The sequence below is a fragment of the Plodia interpunctella genome, chromosome 24, assembly GCF_027563975.2.
Source record: "Plodia interpunctella isolate USDA-ARS_2022_Savannah chromosome 24, ilPloInte3.2, whole genome shotgun sequence".
Lineage (NCBI taxonomy): Eukaryota > Metazoa > Arthropoda > Insecta > Lepidoptera > Pyralidae > Plodia > Plodia interpunctella.
The window spans coordinates 5202120-5222968 of NC_071317.1; the positions used below are offsets into that span (position 1 = coordinate 5202120).

General features: G+C 34.4%; 1 protein-coding gene across 1 annotated transcript; it reads right to left on the bottom strand.

Moving 5' to 3' along the window:
* Positions 1-55: 55 nt before the first annotated feature.
* Positions 56-20715, bottom strand: Zip99C (Zinc/iron regulated transporter-related protein 99C). Its single transcript, XM_053763755.2, has 8 exons — positions 20119-20715; positions 11861-11974; positions 6935-7216; positions 6446-6588; positions 5837-5957; positions 5437-5522; positions 4675-4744; positions 56-4353 (listed from the first exon to the last, which is right to left on the bottom strand). The coding sequence occupies exons 1-8, from the start codon at positions 20288-20290 to the stop codon at positions 4181-4183; spliced, it is 1161 nt and encodes a 386-aa protein (XP_053619730.1). The 5' UTR covers positions 20291-20715; the 3' UTR covers positions 56-4180.
* Positions 20716-20849: the final 134 nt, after the last annotated feature.

Here is a 20849-nt window from a genome sequence, read left to right on the forward strand (position 1 = left end):
GATTCACTTTCAAAATACATTTTTACAGATAAGGGATTTGGAATAAAACGAAAGCTGTGATTCTTGATCATTTATTTTAACATTAAAATTTTATTATTATTTTTATTTGTCGTTATTTATGACAACGACATGCAATACTCAATATTAAATTAATGGCATATTTATCACATAACTGGTTATCCTCTATGAGTACTACAGTATAAGTTATACTTAATAAAACATTTTGTTTAATCTTTTTAGGGGATGAGTCACAAATCTAATCATTTAAATTTTGCTTAATATGTTGACTGCTAACAATATTATGGTCAACGTGTTAAGGGGATGAGTGGTGGGTGGGAAGTCTACCAATCCCCTCTTAGGGGATCGTCTAAGGGAATTTGTGGAATAAGCCGATTGACCAATATACGCGCTGACAAAAAAATAACATTGTTTTCAAAAATTTTCATGGTTAGTAATAAGACTATTTTTATTTACACTAGCTGATGCCCGCGACTTCGTTCGCGTGGCCCAATAACTTTTGGTAAGGTGTCAAAATTATTAGAGAAATTTAACTGTACAGAAAAAGCGTAACGATTCCTGTACAGAAGATTGATGAGCATCTTGATAAGCGACTGAACAAGTTTTGTTAAGGCGTCATTTCCATATTTCTTATTATTTAGTTCAGCTCCATGGGTATTATTCCAGTTTTCAAATTTATACCTTATATGTTGCCCAGGCTTAATAGCTATACATATAACAAAAAAGTTTCATTAAAATATTTTTTTTCAAATTCTTACTCTATTATGTCACTATGACTCTATCGACTATTTTTTATTATATGTATTGATTTAAATAATGCGATGAAAAAAATCAGGCCACGATTATTAGTATTTTTTTTGACAATTTAAAATTTCAGTAGTATGGAAGGAAACTGAATTTAAGAAATGTTTTGGTAAGTAATCAACATGACTACTCTCTTACACTATATCAAGAAGCTATAGGTAAATACTGGAGCCAGAAAAACTCAGAACTTTTTGATGTGAAATATTGCTATCTCTTTCACATTTGGTCCGACCTCTCCATTTACATGTCACACATCCTTTTTAACAAATTTTGAAAATAATAATGTGACGAAAAAATTCTCCTCTCTTAATTATTGCGAGGTAAAGTCATTGTATTACCTTTGACCACGCAAGAGGTCGGGCCACAAATAGCAATTTTTACATGTTTAACATGTCTTGTTATTTCCTTTCTTCTTTCTTTTTTTATAACTATATTATGTTCTTCTCATCAAAAAGTTCTTAAGTACATGAAATGCAGTGATTACATAACTATACAACAATGTGGGATATGACAGACAAATTACTGGCTATAATTTACTATAGGATTATCATAGAAATTGTAACGTTTAGCAATAAGGAGCACCTCGGCTTTGACTGACTTAATGTATGTAGAACCACAGGTAGAACCGATACCCTGACTAAATTTAAAGTCGACGCAAACCTGAATATAAAAGAGCAATCTTCCCGTAATTTTTCATAAACGAATCACAATATTTCAAAATTTTAAGTAAAATCTGTGGGGCGTTGACTGAGTGAAGCTCAACAAAGCTGTCAACTGTCAAAACTTAACTTTAGCTCTTAGCATTTATGACCTTGAGACTTAAAAATGATATTTCAAAAGTTATTAGCATAGAAATACATTTATTTTAGAAGAGCTTATTTTCTAACGCTTTATTTTATTTTGTGGTCAGGTTGTATTTCATCATTAACAAAACATGTATATGTGACGTAATATTTTATGACAATCCGTGTATATCTAAGAGTATTTACAACAAATTGTGTTGAAACTAGACACTATCACACACAACTATAGTGCAGTGGTTAATACTAAATACTATATGATATTTTACAGCTTTTTTGTTTTAATTATATAAATGAATTTTAAAAAATACAATTTGTTTTAACTTGTAACCAAAACGTAAAATACCTACTTTCTCAAAAAAGTAAGACGCGAAACTAGTGAAATACTACTAAAATATATCAAAATAGTACAAATATACCATAATAAAGAGAAATATAGTAAGTATTATATTTTGTGGAAAAATGGGAACTTTAACAAAATGTGCCTGCAACTTTGAAGTTTTTTCACAAAATATATACTGAGATAAAATAGGTAAAACATTATTTTTTCAATTGGTTTCGATAGCCTAAAAATATTTTTTTAAATAAGGGCAAAATATATAGATTAAGGCCCACCCTGTATTTTTACAATTTTTGCCTTTGTTTGTAACCTATACATGGTAAGTTTATAATAAAAATATAAAGACATCGTAAAGTTTTATTTTTATAATATTAATTGATTTATGTGATTGATTTAACAGATAAATTCCCTATAACTATAAACCACTCAAAAATACCATTATAGGGTGTAACAAAATACCTATATATACATGTGCAATGGATGTAACTATATGTATTAGGTATATGTTATAAATTGCAGTATGCTTGAGTAGCTGAATAAAAAAAATCCTTGAGTATTAATTACGTATATACTATAGGTTATTATGGTAAGTTAGGGTACCTTTATGCGAAGTTTCATGTAATATTACACTTCTAAAAAGGGTGAGGGATTTGGTATTCGTTAGAGTGCACGCGACTGATGGCTACGCTTTAGAAGTCTTAATATTTTTCGCTTTGCATATAGGATCCGCCCAAGGTACCGTATCTTGCCACTATGTGTGTACAGGAATATTGTTACAGCCGTATATTGTAAATACTACGTATTTAATAAGTTTGCCGACTATATATCCAAGATGGCGATGCTTACGTATATATAAATGCATGTCTTTTGGTTTAATAGATTTTGCATTTACCGAATCAGAAATTATTCGGTAATTACGAGTAGCATTTTTATTTTAAAACATTTTTGTACCATTGGTTTTTTAGTAAAATTTCAGGAAAATGATACACAGTTTAAGCGTAACTGTTGTATAAAATAACAAAACGTCTATAGGACTTGTACTGATTTTTAAACTTTAAATTAATAAAAAATCTTAAACGGTTTAGAAACAAGAGGTTTCTTACAAAATAAGAAAGTAATGAACTAATATAATAATTAAAATTAAAAGTAATATAATTAATATGAATGTAATAACATTTTTATTAGAAATAAAACTAACATACCAATAATAATTAATACGTATTTACAAATTGAGCACATTTTGCTCTTTAGTAAATGACTGATTTTTTTTTAGAAAAATATATTCAACGCCTAAATGTTCTAAAATTCGATAGAGTAATACTTTTTTTTTATTTACACAAAATTTTACTTAATATTTATTAAATGAATGGCTTGACTACGTCATGTATGTACCTACATAATATGTACATAAGTGATTGTGAATTAAATTAAAAAATAACTAAAACGCGTTATGCTTTTTGCAATTTGTGAAGTCGTTTTAGAGCCTCAATTTCATTATGAAATTAGTGGTGTGAAATTAGTTTGTAAATTTTACAGATAAGCGTCAAGATTTGACGTGAAATCAATACATGCTTTGTAAAATTTTACTTCGTAATCAAGTGAAATTTTCCAAGAAAATATTTTTACTATTTGGGACATTTTGACGTGATGGTACGAATTTGAGATGCAAAAAACTAGTCGCTTTAAGAGAAGATAGTAAGCAGATAAATGCTACTGAGCAAACACGCATACGATCAATCTGATGAAAAGTGGTCACCGCACTTTATGGACCCTTGAATGAGTAATTTTATTCTATTCACTTTCCGGACTGATCAATCTACTTCCCGAATAGTTCATTTTGAATATTGGGTCTTCACGCTGTTTGTAAACTGCACATGTTTAGCACAATTGAATTCAATCTTATGTAGAAGTAATAGTCATATGTTAGCTATGCCGACGATAGCAGTAGCAGATATTTGAGCGACTCTCATTATTTCCCGCCAACATTACATCTTTAATATAATCGAGTTCCATCCAGTCAAGGGTGAGGTGGCTTGCGGTCCATCTATTGGTAAGTGATCACCGCAGCCTATGTACGCTGCAACAACAGTGGTGACACACGTGCGATGTTGAAATCTAACCACGGCCTTTTTGAATAACACTTTGCACTTCACTTTTCCGAACTTCACATATTAGAACTTCACTATTGTGGACAGTATTGGTGGTGGCCCCACGCGGCCTAGAGGTAGTACGTGATGGCGGCCATGAACCCGACGCCGGCCAGCAGCGCCGCCAGCTGGCGCAGCGCCTGGCGGCGGTCGGGCTCCCGCAGCAGCTCCGGCAGCACCGTCACCAGCGCGATGTGCAGGAACCCGCCCGCCGTGAACGGCACTATCCAAGACGTTTTGGCCTCTGCGAATTTTTATTACTTAATACACACTGACTTTTTTATATAGTGGACCCTCGGTAATGCGACAAAGGTTTTGCAGGGCAGTATCAGACTATCGAATTTGTCGGATTATATAGTACTGATAGAATTAGAAGGTTATATTATGTATCTACCAAATTTCATAACAATAGGTGCAGTAGTTGCGCGAAGTGGTGAAAATTTGTATGAAAATCATGTCAGCTCCGTTTTTGCAGAGAAATTCATGCGGACGAAGCCGCGGGCAATAACTAGCGATTATATAATTGAGAGATTGTTCAAAGAGTCAAATCAGAAGATATTCTCACCGATAGCGTTCCTGGCACCGCTGAACATGACGGCCGTCATGGCGCCCACCAGACCTGCAGACGCTGTCGCCTAGAATTGCACATTTTTAAAATTATTTCTCTATATATAAATAAATAAATATATAAGGGCAAATCACACAGATTGAGCTAGCCCCAAAGAAACTTCGAGACTTGTGTTATGGGATGCTAACTCAACGATACAATATTTTGTAACAAATACATAAATATAGATAAACATCCAAGACCCGGGTCAATCAGAAAAAGATCATTTTCCATCATGACCCGACCGGGGATCGAACCCGGAACTTCACGGTTCAGAGGCAAGCACTGCGCCACCGAGGTCGTCAAATATCATTTCAATATATTCAATCAAAAATTGCGCATAAAAAACATAGAATGTACCTATGTATGTCTGTCTACCCTATAAGGTAAAGACGTGATATGTATAATATTATATGTATGTAAATTATACAATTTCGGAAACATGGTAATAAAAACATAGAATGTACCTATGTATGCCTGTCTACCCTGTAAGGTAAAGACGTGATTAATATGTATAATATTATATGTATGTAAATTATACAATTTCGGAAACATCGTATATTTTAGACAAACCGCGATTTGGACATTTTTTGAAACTGGACCAATTGCGAATTGGACCAATCGTGCCTAAAGGCCTATTACTATGGTCTAAATGCCATGGTAATAGGGACGAATTTGCAAAGCATTTGGGTAGGCTGGTGTGCTGTTGACTGTACTTACCAGTTGAGCTTTAGCCGCCTCCCAACGGGAGAAGCCGCTTTTGAGCAAAATCGCGAAGTCCCCGACTTCGTGAGGGATCTCGTGGACTGTAACAAAACATAGAATAGAGTTATGCTTTGTATGGATAAATTAAACACACACGTGCTCATACGTATATAAATAATGTAACACTATATTAAAATTGAAGTCGTTGCGGGACGCCCGACTGTGAACCGAAAGGTCCCGGGTTCGAATCCTACTCATGCCACATGAGTTTTGCATACCAATCTGACGCATGTATATTAGTTTTCATAAACCACCACTTGCTTCCGGCGAAGGAAAGCATCGTGAGGAAACCTGCACTGTAATCGATAATTTATCATCTATATCAATATCAGGAGACAGTCACAAGCAATGTTACCAAGTATAGCGAACGTGGTGAGCGCGCCCACTCTGAAGCCGACGAGGAAGGAGCCGCCCACGGCCAGTCCGTGCGTGAAGTTGTCGATGGAATTCGCCATCAGGTTCAGGTAACCGGCTACCTACAATGCATATAATATTATTATATTTTAAGCCAGTGTTTGTAGCTTTTTGAGAAATTACTACAAAAAATGGTGTGTGAAGGTCTAATTTCTGATTAAATTATTTGAATTTAAATAGTACATGTATATAGAGACTAGATGTTGCCCGAGGCTTCGCTCTCGTGGGAATTTTTAGATAAAATTTAAGCCTATAACAATCTTGGATAATGTACCTTTCTAATAGGGAAAGAATTTTTGAAATCGGTTCGGTAGTTTCGGAGATTATCCGCCTCAAACATACAAACTCACAAACGCTTACCTCTTTATAATAATAGTATAGATAAATTACACAGATTGAGTTGGCCCCAAATGAAGTTCGAGACTTGTATTACAGGATACTAACTCAACGATACTATATACAATATACAATACATATATAGATAAACTAAACATCTAAAAACCGGGGACTGCAGTGAGCAAGTCTAAGCTACAGAGGTCGTCGAACTCACATCTTTCTTATCAGTTTTCTCCTTGCTATCTCCAAGCGCCTTCTCTCTAGCTTCCCTTATGAGGCACCGCCCCATCCAGCGGTTGCTCTTACACCGGCCGGAGCCGACGGGGCCAGCCATCGAGTTGCAACATGTGCCATCTCCTGAAATAAGCATTTTTTTTTACTAAGGGTGGTTAGCAGAGCGTTTCGACCGCTGCGGCCGCTCTGCCATTACGATCAGTCAATTTTCTTGAAGAAGGAATCATTTCCAAAATCAATCATTCATGAAATTAACATTACCACAGTACACACACCTTAATGATTTTAAAGTCAGAAAGTAAAACTAATTCTTGTCTTTGTTAAAATTTGAAAAATTTGCACACGCTACAGCAATGCCTTGCCTTGTGAAATCGATCTGTGGCACTGGCACACCTATGCAAAATATAGCTACTTACCCAATAGATTTTTTCAATTTCTAGAATATAAAAAGTGATCAGTGTTAGCTCACCACCGGTATTATTGTTGAACACACACGTATCATACAGCTGTTTGGCTGTGACCTTCCCATTGCCCCCACAGATCCCCTCATCTTTCCCCGCGCCCCTCTGCTTCCGTTGCACCTCCAGAAGTTTCTCTATCTCCTCTATTTCTATCTCCTTCGAGCCCCCGTGCCGTTTCGGCTTCGGTTCTTCTTCGTGCTCGCTCGCGGCGAAGAGTTTCTCCACCACGATGAAGACAAGCATCCCAAATAGACACCACAGGCCGCATTTTAAAGATACGTGTTCACCCTCTGAAAAAACAAACAATTGATCATAAAATTGGAAATTAGTATGGGTGAATTCCACGACTGAACGCGGCGTGTAGCGTTTCATTAGTGTCGCATATTTTTTTGAATAAAGAATCATTTTTTTGAAATTAAATATTTATAAAATTGACATTGTACCAGTACTTTATTTATTTATAAAATAGGATAATGAAATCGATTACTGTGTATGATACAATTTAATAAACACTATTGATAGCCCGCGGCGGCGTTCAAAACGCTCGTGAAATTTAATAACAGTAATAGTAGGTACACATTCCTTTGAAACGAAATTCTTAAAGAAGGACTTTAGTGGCGTGTGGTTCCGTCCTAGAATAGGGCCACCCAATGTCCTCCCGTGGATGTCGTCACGACTAAGGGACACTTAGCCTAGGCAGTCGATAGACAACAATATCATTCCAGATGATGGTTATCGTCAAGCAGAAGGGCAGTAGTAAAATCACAACCGATTCTTATTTTTTTTATTTTTTACGCTGACTCCGGGCTTCGCAGCGTCACAGCCCCGAACGCAATCAATAATCTTTACCTTACTGAGCCATCACATAAATAAGTTACGAAACCGATATTTTCTCCAAAGAAAAATCATGACAATATAGTACAGTCAACAGCACATCAACCTACCCAAATACATTGCAAACTCGCCGTTATATCCAAATTCAAATTCAAATTCAAATCATTTATTGCAAATGTAGGTAACACAGGGATTTTATACATGTACAAATAGTATCGCTACATTTTGCCTTTCGGCATGCAATACTGAAATACAAAATAAATACAATTTTAGATTTAAATTTAAAGTGATAGATAATAAGTCGAATACGTGCACATTCCATTTCAATTCAGTTATACAATTCATTATAATAATTTTATGTCAATTTCAATTATAAAAAAATAAAAATACCAATTTACAAAATGTCAGAGAGATACTCGTCAATACTATAATATACCTTGTTTTTTAGCAAATTCAGGACACTACGTTTGAACTGTACATAATTTAATGACAGTATGTCATTTGGTAAATGGTTATACAATCTTGGTGCCTGAAATACACAGTTGTTATGAAAATATCCAGATTTACTTATTGGACCACAAACTTTGTTAGGATATCTACTACTATTACGTTTTGTGTATAAATGTATATTCCTTTTTACAAATGTTACACATTCAAATATATATAAACATGGGACTGTAAGTATTCCTAAATCTTTAAAATGCGATTTACAACTGTCGGTCTGCTTCTGCAGTTTACAAATTGCTCTTATGCATCTCTTTTGTGCTCTAAATACTACTTCCTTTTCGGTAGAATTACCCCAAAACATAATTCCATAGCGTAGGGCAGATGAGACATATGCATGGTAGGAAACTAACACCGCTGGTTTATTGACTACTTTACCAAGCATATAGAGAGCATAAGAGAATCTGTACAGCTTATTACAAACACTTTGAGCATGGAGTTTCCATCCAAGGTTAGTGTCTATGTAGATGCCTAGGAATTTCGCATTGTTTACATCAGAAACTTTAGAGCCTAGATATTCTATGTCCATTGGATGGGATTTTTTTCTTTGGTCACGAAAACGCATAATTTTTGTTTTGTCAACATTTATCTTTAAATTATTAGATTTCAACCAATTTATAATACCTTCCAAGGAGTTGTTTATTTCATTTTGTAAGGTTGTGTTATCCTTTCCAGTAAAAATAGCGGTACTATCATCAGCAAATAATACTACTTGATGATTTACTGTTTTTGGGAAATCATTTATGTAGATAAGAAACAGTAATGGTCCCAGGATACTACCTTGAGGGACTCCGCAATGAAGGGTTCGAGTTTTGGACATGTACTTTTTTTCAGTTCTTGACTTTGGGCATATTTGTTTTACTACTGTTATTTGTTTTCTATTTTCTAGGTATGATTTTAGCAGATCATAGGCCTTTCCCCTAATGCCGTAGGCCTGAAGTAAGCATTTGAGAGATCCATGTACATTGCACAAACGGATTTATTTGCATTTAAGTTAGTAAGTACAGTGTTTAAAAAAGTGAAAATTGCTTCATTTATTGTTCTATTTTTTCTAAACCCTGCTTGTTCTTTGCAGAGTAATTTATATTTCTCTAGATAGTCATATATATTTCTATGTAAAACCTTTTCAAAAATCTTTGCCAATATAGGTATTAGAGCAATCGGTCTATAGCAGGACATATCTTTACGGTCATTTTTCTTAAAAACGGGGACTATGACAGATGTTTTCAATCTTTCTGGAAACACCCCCTCTGATATACATAAATTTAAAATATGGCTTAATACGGGGCTGATAACGTCTGATGTACGTTTTAATATTTTTGTGCATATTTCATCGTATCCTGTGCTATTTGTGTTTTTAAGGGATTGAATTATTTTGTGTATGTCATATGGTGTAGTTGGAGTCATAAAAATTGAATTTTGGGCAGATGTTACAGCTATGTTATGTTTTACAGGTACTTTATCCTTACTAAACTTGTCAACAAAATAATTATTAAAAGCCTCTGCTATTTCGGCTGGATTATTTAATAAAGCGTTGCCACTCTTTACACTTTGTATTTGGTCTTTGGGTACATTATTTTTCATTTGGTTAATTATGTTCCATGTCGCTTTAGATTTGTTTGTCGATGATTTTATATAATAGTCATTTTGTGATTTTTGTGTTAGTGTGATAATTTTATTTAGCTTTTTCGAATATAGCTTGAACTTGGTTTTGTTTGCCTGGTTACTTTTTTTTCTATATTGCCACAGTAGCTCTCTCTTGCGTTTGCAACACATTTTTATGCCTTTCGAGATCCAGCGTGGCTATCCGTGCCATAAAGGTTCATATAGGGTAACTTGATGTGCTGTTGATTGTACATAATAGTATAGTTATATAACTAGGTACCTACCAAATGGAATTGGACAAAGTATCTTGATTATTGATTACAATTTTTTTTTTACTCAGAACAAAATTATCACGATGCTGTCTCTGACCAGTCTAAGCCGATAAACGTCATATGATATTAATATAGGTCAAATCTCAGTTTCCGCTTGTCTTTACATAAAAAAACCATGATAACTTATCGAAACCACAACAATGGAGTACATCACTGGCACAGCTTCCGTTCAAGTACTAAACACAAATGTTGCAAGTCTATTGTCAAGTATATCATTGTGCAAATTAGATTTTCCTATGTCACTTGAACAACTATATATATGTTGAGGTTTCGTGTAACAAGCAACGTCTATTCGATTGCATAAAGGTTAAGTGAGTCACAATAATTAATGTAATAATGATTCTTACTGCGTTGCAATAAGGCCGCGCGTTTTAGTTGACGTTTTGTGTTCCAAGCAACGAAAGCACGTGGTAATCGTTAGGTAAACAAGTATTTACTATCGTTTGGTTTTTATTTGCTATAATAATATTATTTACTCGTGCTTTATGACGAATGATATGTACGTACATTGGCCTACCTATATTTAAAAGAGGTTACGTTTATCAGTCGTTTGTCTGGTCTATGGTATCGCGCGCGATTCGATTGAATTACCATCATTAACTTTTGACCTTTTTCAACTACATTTGAGGTTAGCAAAACATTTGAGAATTTTATGATAATTTCGTCTGTTAAGCTTTCATTGTAACTGTACACAATTTAATACAACGGGTCCTTTCCCTATACTTGATCCGTAGTGTTCGATATGTCATACTAACTTTTACTCCCGGATTTATTATGTCAATACTAATTTCTCCCGGAAGGAAGGAAGACCTAAGAAGAAATGGATGGAGTGTGTCCAGGATAGTATGAACAGGAAAGGAATGTCAATGGATATGGCAAATGACAGAACGAAATGGAAGAAACTTACATACTGTGCCGACCTCACATGAGTGGGATAAGGTCAAGAAGAAGAAGACTAATTTCTCCCGGCTCTTATAATGCTAGGTCTCCAAGCCGTTTGCCCTTTTCATTTCATTTTTGACATGACAATACCTAAACCTAAGTAACTAAAAAAGTAGCAGAATTTAAACACAAAAAAAAACTTACCTACATATTTTAGAAAACAATTTTTTTTTCGTAAAATATTAGTCGTGTGACGAACGCGTATTAGCCCTGAAATGTCTATAAATATGCATGAAGTTAATGACCGTTTTGTCATTATCTGACCCCGTCGTGAACATAAACCTGACAATATTTATTTCCATCCATATATTACGAAATATATATAAGGGCTTAGCAATATGACATGCATGGTATATAAGGCGTTTTTCGAGGTCTAATTGCAGTATCATATTTTATTAATAGCTCTTGCCCGCGGCTTCGCCCGCGTGTAATTTTGAATTTAGCGGGTACATAGCGATGTACCCGCGCCCTAAATTCAAAATTACATTACTACATTCAAAGTTCCTTAGCTGGAGGAAATATGGCGACAGTCTTAGGAAGTCAGGACCGAATGACATGATGTTTATCTTGAATAATATGTAATTGTAAGTGCCAGATGGCGCTTCAGAGATAATCACCCATGGAAGCTATCGAAGCTATCACCTTGACCTGTAATGCACTAAGACTAATTTAGCGAATAAATGTCAGAATCTTTGGTGTAAAATATCCTGATCTGACCTGGTGTACTGGCCAGGTCATGCTGCCAGGCCTCCGGCAGCAGATGTAGGAACACGTCACCCAACAGCCCTCCTACCGCGAAGCTGAGCAGGATCCGAAGGGTCGCCGCACCAGCTGCAACAATACAATAATAATTTATAACTACTAATGGAAGAATAACGAAATAAAAGTATTGTAGTTTTCCATTATAAAATTCATTTATTTATTTAGGTACACCAACAGGTTACATGAAAAAAACTTACAAGTAACATTCAACTAATGTGCTAGCATGCAACCCAATTACAGGTGGACACAACTCTCAAGTAAACAGGCGAGTGTTAGTTATTATTCTGATTACAATAATATTACAAGATTTAGTACATATTACTATTAAAATATTAGAGTTATATTAAGAATAAATGTCAGAAATCAATAATTATTATTTGATATATGAATTTATACCTTCATTGTTAAAATAATATAATTATAATTAAAATTTGTTATTGATGGCATGACAGTAGTTTACATTTGAGTTTCGATAACGAATCGTGATATATGTCGAGATCATACTTGGCATTTACTTCATTATAAGAGAGGAAAGTATTCTCGGTAAGGGCGCGTGCTTTCCGAGGTTTGTTCGAGTTTGGGGGACGATGAACGTTTTAGTGAGCTTTCTACGGGAATTTGGCCGAGGTACAGTGAGTCGAAAGTGTAAACATAGTTGACTAAATGTATAAGGTTGCCAACAATATCCGTGTCGTCAGCTACCTCAACATTAATATTAGAAAATTATAATACTTTTTTTATACATCCCGATATATAACTAGCGTAGCATAATTTGCATAGATGTTTTTTTTTATAGTTTTCGTTAACAAAAAATGATAAAAATGTGAAGGTGGCGCGAGCGGTGTCGCGTTGCGGAGCTACTATAGCGTCAGGTCTAATTCTAGTACTACTTCGTAAGTATTTAAATAGTGACTCAGGTTTTACCATGTTGTTCATAAAATAGATAAAGCATACTTTGTCTTAAAAGTATTATATTATGTACTTAAAAGTATTATATTTTATAAGCATTATATTACATACTTCATCTTAAAGCAGAGTATGTTTTGTCACTATCTCACTTTACAAAATTTGACATTGACAGGTCGAGACAAAATATAATGCTTTATCTTTCTTATGAATATACATATGGTTTAGAATATAAAATTTCACCAACAGTTCGCCACTCAACAAATCGAAGTACCTAGTCTATCAATAAGATAGAACTGTCAAAATCACAGGTGCACGTGTCAACAAGACATCTCTTAATATTGATGTGTTTATCTAATCTCATGCTGTAGCGATGTAAAAGGTCGTTGGTTGGTTGACGTCACTATAATTGTGTAACTAGCAGCAGTGTTGACAGATTTTTTTTGGCCGGGATTTCGAAACTTATTGAGTAAAAAAAGCGGTATTATTTACGGGACCATAATAGAAAAATCGCAAATTAATATAGTATGGATATAGCTAAATTTCATTGATTTGTGCAAAAGTATGCTGATGTCGCGTTTTGTTTTGCTTCTAACTGAAAATCCAAGAAGATGGGATAGAATAGTACCACAGGGTACAGTATATTTTGGAGTCAAATTTTGGAGTCCCGATTTTGGCGGCATGTCCCATAATCGGGACGTCTGGCAACTCTGAACTCTAGAATATGCGATTTTATGGGAATTATGGTCTATGGAATTGAATTTGGAAACTTCAAGTAGGCAAGAATATTTATCGACTTTGCTTTATCATTCATGTTTAATTGCCAATTTAAATTATCGTCTACAATCATACATAGGGATTTACTGATACAATCTATTACCTTTACATGAGGCGATATGAAAACATTGTCATTATTAGATATAGCTAGAAGTACCTAATGAATATTGATAACTAACCTATATTGTTATTAGTAAGTAATATTAATTAGTTATGTACTTCTGAATTGAATCAAAAGGTACTTTTTAAATATCCTCAACTTATTCTTCATAGTCGTATTCCTCATGGCTGAGGGGCGTGGTCATTACGTGGAATTAAACACACACAACAACTTTCTTGGAGTTAGTAATGGAGTGGTTTGCCATTGCCTTCTCCATTGCACACACAAGTTTATAATCAACCAGTGTGCAGATTTCCTCACGATGTTTTCCTTCAGCGGAAGCAAGTGGTGATCGATGAAAACTACTATACATGAATCAGTTTGGTATAAAAACTCATGTGGCACGAGTAGGATTCGAACCTGGGACCTTTCGATCCACAGGCGGGCGTCTTAACCGCTACACCACCACCGCTTCATACAACCGCCTAACTTTGTATATGAAAACATAAATGACTGGCCCAATTTTGTGCCGTTAATCACGTCTCTAATATTTTTATAGCGAAATTCAATTTTTTTATCCAACTTAGGATAATATACATTACACAGTTTACTTAAAACTAAATCTACGCTGACGACTTCCAAAGTGCAGAAGGGGCGCAACAAACCGCAGCTGAAGTTCCGCGATAGTGTGTGTTCAGCGCTGGCAAAATGTAAGTTTTAAAGACTAACCCCATAAAAAAAAAAGTTAAAGCATAAGCTAAAGTATGTTTTGTCCCTGTCGCACTTCATAATATTTACATTCTACATATCTGTAGCTACGCTTCTACAGATATGTGGAATGTCAAGCCTATGACCTGATCGATGCCCTCTTTCTGACATTTTCAAATATTCTAAAGTGTAAAAATATCAAGTTGTATGATACAACAAAGTAAAAGTTAAAATAAACAAACATTTCGCCGGGGACAAATCTCTTATCATGTCGTCTGTCCGTTATCAGCGCTACGTGAGCCGCCGCGGCTACAGATACTGTGAACTGAACTGTACGACATTGACACGGGAAATGAACCAAGGAGCGAGCGATAGTGTATTACACTTTCATTGTTTACCGTAATATTTTCTTGCTGGAACCGAGCCACTCTGGTGGCTTCATCGGAAACTGCCATCATGTCAGCCCGAGTAAGAAGATGAGCCATCGATTGCTGAAGACGCCATAATCGCACGTATATACAATCATCAAGCACACCCCACCAGCCTATCCTTGCACAGGGTCACTTGAATGCGCAGTCTGTTTGGTGTGTGTTTCTTGTCAATCTTTAGTTTATTGAGCAGATATACTCAATATAAAATAGCACAAATAGTTTTAAAACTTGTGTGTAGTTTCGGTACTTATGGATAATAATTCTATCTTATTGATATATATATATATTTTATTGATATATTATAGATATATTTTAATACTTATGGATAATAATTCTATCTACCATTGGAAGAACATTGAGAATCAACTCTGACCATAATTTAACCATAAGAGATTAGAGTACAACGTTATGCAGCACACTCTAAATAAAATAGTAACGTCTTTTTGGTGTCATTATAAGCTGGTATGTAGACATGTACACCCAGTTGCTCTGTAGACAAATACAGGATAGTACAATTCTTTTTAGATTATCCTCCCATTTCATATTAATCTTATTAACTTAATAATTTGTATCACATCTTATCTTCAATAGTTACAGGTTGCTAGCCTATTGTTTATGAATAGAATTTCCAAGTTTGTAGTCTTTTCCCTTGATTGTCTTTTACAATCTGCACATTTAATATTTTTCTTTCGCTTCCAGATCAGCATGGAAGGTAAGTACCTAAATTTCACATAGATTAAATAGGTACCTAAATTTTATAACAATGAAAAGACGATACTTAAAAAATAATCCCGCGATCGGCAATCAAGATAACCATACTGTCAACATGATAAAACTTTTAACGATAATGTACAGTCGAACCGAGATTACATGTTTACGAGATCTGTCCTACCACTCCTACCATACAGATTACTGTCCAGAAATATACAGTCTATGACCGATATGTCAAAATGATATCGATCATTGAAAATTTCGTTATAGCGAGCACGTATTGACTTTAGAGGACATCTATCAAATAACTGATTCAATCATTGAGATAAATAAATAGATGATATTTTTGATCTATTAAGAGTGATATACATAGTTTTAGAATGGGAAAACCAAAAAATTAATAAAATTTACATCATGGGATCAAATAACGTTAACTTCCAAACCTGATAACTTCCAAAAATCATTATTTGTCCATTATTATTGCTATCTCTTTCATCTCAAACAGCCCTTCTAGTTGATTCAGATTTTATTGCAAGTCACATGTTATATGGTTACATGCATAAATTGACAGAGGCCACCTGGATGTCAGTTTTACTCATAATAACATTTTTGGTTTTGAATCGACTTTTTGGGAGTAAATTAAATACATATGTCTCATAAATTTGACGCTTCAGATAGATGTTAAACATCAGACAAATATTCTGCGTGAACAAATCAAACCATATGCTTGATTTATCAAGAGTCGTTACGCAATTCGTCACAATTGGTTGTCTGCGGTGCAAGACACTTGTTAATTGAACGAAACGAAGACCAAGTGAAATGCCGTGTGGTTAGTTAGAATGGGGCGAATCCATATATTCTCCTAGAAGTCGTTCGAGACGACTAAGCGATAATAACCAGTAATAGCTGATAGGATACAATAGAGGATCGACGTCGTCGTTCATTTTTAAGCGGACCTGGGCTTCGGGGTGCTACAGCCGAGAATAAAAATATTTCACGTAACTGAAAATGAGGAAAATAATAGCTAAATTTATAGCATTATCTCGCTGCGTTCCGGGGTTTCGGTCCCGTGAGAATTTCGGGATAAAAATCTATCTAAGTGCTAAGCCAAGTTATAATCTAGCCGAGTACAAAATTTCATCGAAATCCGTTCAGTAGATTTATTGTAGAGCGATTGACAAACATACATAAAAACTGTCCCATAATATATTATTAGTGGGAAGTGGGATGGAGTGTGTTTGTGTGGGCGATTCATGAAGTAACGAAGTATGAAATAGCTTTCAGATGCTAAGCGATAGACGGCAACGGACGCAATAACTTGCTTCATTGGTTTGTATACTTCACGTGGGTTGCAGATATAAACCACACATTATGAACTAGGTATATAAATTCTACCAACAACCTGTCCTGTTAGTCAGTGGTACCATTTAAGCGTGGGTGTCTTACCACCAGGGGTACCTACGGTGATGTCGGAGTAGGACCTCACGAAGATGTAGATTATGTTGAAGAAATTAGGAGAGATTTGTTTTTATTTGTGCACTTGGGTGAAAAATGTGGTACTTATTGTCTAATGTCGCAAATTGAATTCAATATAATATTATAAAAAATGTACTCGAAAACTTTTCGATGAAATTTAACCTGAATGTAATGTGAACCATAAACTAATTTTATTTCGAAATTCTTACGCGATCGAAGCCCTAGGGCGCAGCAAGTAGAAAAAATTAGTTTATAATACCGTAGTATAATAATAATTAGGACAATATATATAGTATGATTAGGACAAATCACACTAGCCCCAAAGTAAGTTCGAGACTTGTGTTATGGGATACTAACTCAACGATACTATATTTATAGGTATAACAAATACATATATAGATATCCAAGACACGGGCCAATCAGAAAAAGATCATTTCCCATCATGACTCGACCGGGAATCGAACCCGGGACCTCTCGGTTCAGAGGCATGGATGTTTTGCGAATGCAAATCCGTGCAAATCTTTGCACGACGGGGTCTCTGACTTGTCCCCTCTGGAGAAAAAGCTGCCAAATTACTTTTTATTAAATATAATTTGCCACTATTAAAATTTTAATACTAAACTTGAGTAGGTACTTTATTACAATTTAACACAATAATTACTATTGTGATTACGTACCTACTTTTACTACTTTTTTTGTTATTTTAATGAATTTCCTAAACATTCGCATTCGCGAATGTCAAAAATATGACATTCGTAACATCCCTAGTTCGTATAATAATCCAGCTGCATTGTTACAGTCTATGAATTATCGTGATCAAAAATATAATATTTACGATCTTTGTGAATACATATTATATTTTATTTAGAGCATACAATATATTTTCTGACCTTGTCATCTAATCTATTATAATACAGAGAGAGAGAAAAAAAATATGAATTGGAAATTTGAAGAGAAATCAGTCGAGTGACGAACATTGGGAAATCTCGCGCTGTTGGGCAATGGTGGCGCAATATTGAGATATTTTTACAGTATCAGTGCTTGTAGGATAAGATTGTGTCCGGTACGCTAAAAATATCTATGGTACTGGAATATGTATAATCTGTGTCTATATGGTTGTAACCATTTGATGATGCCATAATAAAATATTTTTATGTGTGCAAGTATGTGGCAGCTGCTTCTCCTTCCTTACAGATTGTAAATGTCAATCAAGGGAGATTTTTCTCATAGGAGAAAGGCCAGCAACTTGGTCTTTTTTTGACGTCTTTTTATCTAGTGTATTATTGCTACAACTGGTGTATGAATTTGTCAAAGTCGCCGAAAGGCATGTGACATGACTTATACGACTAGGTACCTACCAATTTTGAAGTCAATAATCAATATAATATCGCGGTAAATTAAATAAAGATTTTTTTTAAATCACTTTTTAATCTAAATTCCAGCAACAATTTCTAAGCGTGGCCTTCGAATATCTGTATTATTGGCTTCGTCTACACAGTTAAGACGTAATGACACGCTTAAATGAATATAGAAATCAATCCTTGAATAAAAGGGCGAAACTAGCATTGGGAAACCTAAAAGCCTTTACATATATCGAATAAAAAAAGTTTGTGACATATAGATCAACAAAAAAAAATGCATATAGGAGGGGAAATCTATGGCAGAAGACAGCCAGTATATTACTCCATCTACAGCTAGAACAAAGCTCTTCAATCAGTATCACTACATAGGATAAAACAAAGTGGCTTCGCATTGTCTGTCCCTATGTACGTAACAACATATTTTGATGTGTTTTTTGAATCGATAGTACGAATTTTGATATGTTTTTTTTAAATAGATAGTATGTTTCGTAAGGAAGGTTTATGTATCTATTTTATTATGGTTTTATTTGAGTGAACCCGGGACGGGCCGCTAGTTAGTTTATATAAACCACAAATTACATAGAGTTGTTAGAGTGAAAAAATATCATTGATTAAAAAGTTTTACTCATCAACAAATACTATCGCATTCAGGAGTAATAAGCTTCCTACTGGTAAAAGAATTTTGAAAATTCCTCGAGTAGTTCCAAAGATTATCTAACTTACATTTCAGAATGACAACTGCTGAGAAGAAAAGCCAAATGAAACTCATGTGTTGGTGCCTATCATGCCAGAAGGGCTTACCATTTATATAATATTTCTCCAGTAATATAACAATGTAAGTACACATAAAGTAGAATGAATAATTGATAGTTGCATAAATTTCATATGCAATTATCAATAATATGCTTTGAGCATACTAATGTTGACATAATATTGAATAAGTATTCAGAGGATCCATTATGAACTCAATTGATAGTCAGTTAGACAAAGACAGTGGAGGGGCAACAACCTCCCAACAGAGGATTCTTATAACTTGAGACAATGGGATTTTTTTTACATTATCAATAATTTATCTTGTTTTTATTGGCTATAGAAAATGATGATAATAATGATGATGTTTAAATAATGAGATGAAAAAAATTGAGGACTAGAATGGGAGTACTTTGGAAACCTGAATTTTTTTCATCTCATTAATTCAGTTTAAAAGCATTGTGTGACATGCATATATAAGTACCAATATAAAAACATAATATTGTCATTAAAAACCTAATAATCAATTTTAAATTGGCAGATACCCACCTAGATAAATAAAACATTATATAGACCCCTTCTCTAATAAGAAAATAATCAAGATATTTCTTGTTCCAAAACATAAAAATTTCATAAACAAAACAAATGGTGTTACAAATAAACATGATTTATTTACCTATACATATATAAATAGGGATAAATAATTAAATTTCAAATTATTTCAAACAAGCATTAAAAAAATATTATTACATTTCAATTTCCTTGTTGTAGAAGTATTTCCTGGATTGTAATACATATAGATATTATAACGCTAGGTAGTTCAATGCCAGAAAAAAACTGCATGAATATTATTTACTGTATATCATTACAGTAAAATAAAATATAGGCATTTACAACTTGTTTTGGCAACCAGCAAATAACAATGACATGTGGAACCTAAAAATAGAACAAAAGTATCTTCTGAACTTACAATAATGTCCAAAAATGACTTACCGCCCTCTTGGAAGGAAGCCGATTCATCTATTGGTATAATCAACAGAGGCAGAATCCCACTTAGTCCTACTAGCACTGAAGCTAACGCAGAGAAAAGCCATGGGTGTTCATCTAACTCATCAACGATCGAGGATAAATATTCAGGAACAAATCCGGATACAAGAGAACTCATTTTGAATTTTCTTATTATATTTTCGCGTAATCACCAGGATTTTAAAAGCACAAGTCTCTGTTATTAAATTTAAAATAATACACTACACCGGCACATTTCTGCTTTATTGACCGCTATGTATCATCGCGCGCTCTAAACTAATTTATTAAACTGTACATAGCTGTTCGCATATTTCTGAGATAAAGAGAGATGTTGTCCAGTCCACTCCAGACGAACTAATCTACACTGAGATTGAGTACGTCCGTACACGCAGAGATATCTATCACTACGCGACTTAATCGTACGCAATGAACAGCAATGTTAGTTCATTTTTGTCGTTGTACATGATTTTTATGTTATTAATTTGCGCATTAAACAATAAATTCAAAAATAAGCGACAGCACCCCAACAAGACAAAGTAAAACAGCCAGAATGACGTTTGTTTTGATTCAACTTGACTTGACATTGCTGACAGACAGATATTGAATGAATGAATAATTGGTGAGTGAATGGTTTTGCTAGAATATTGCCATATCGCAATATTTTTAACCGACTACCCAAAATTGATCTATATAATGCT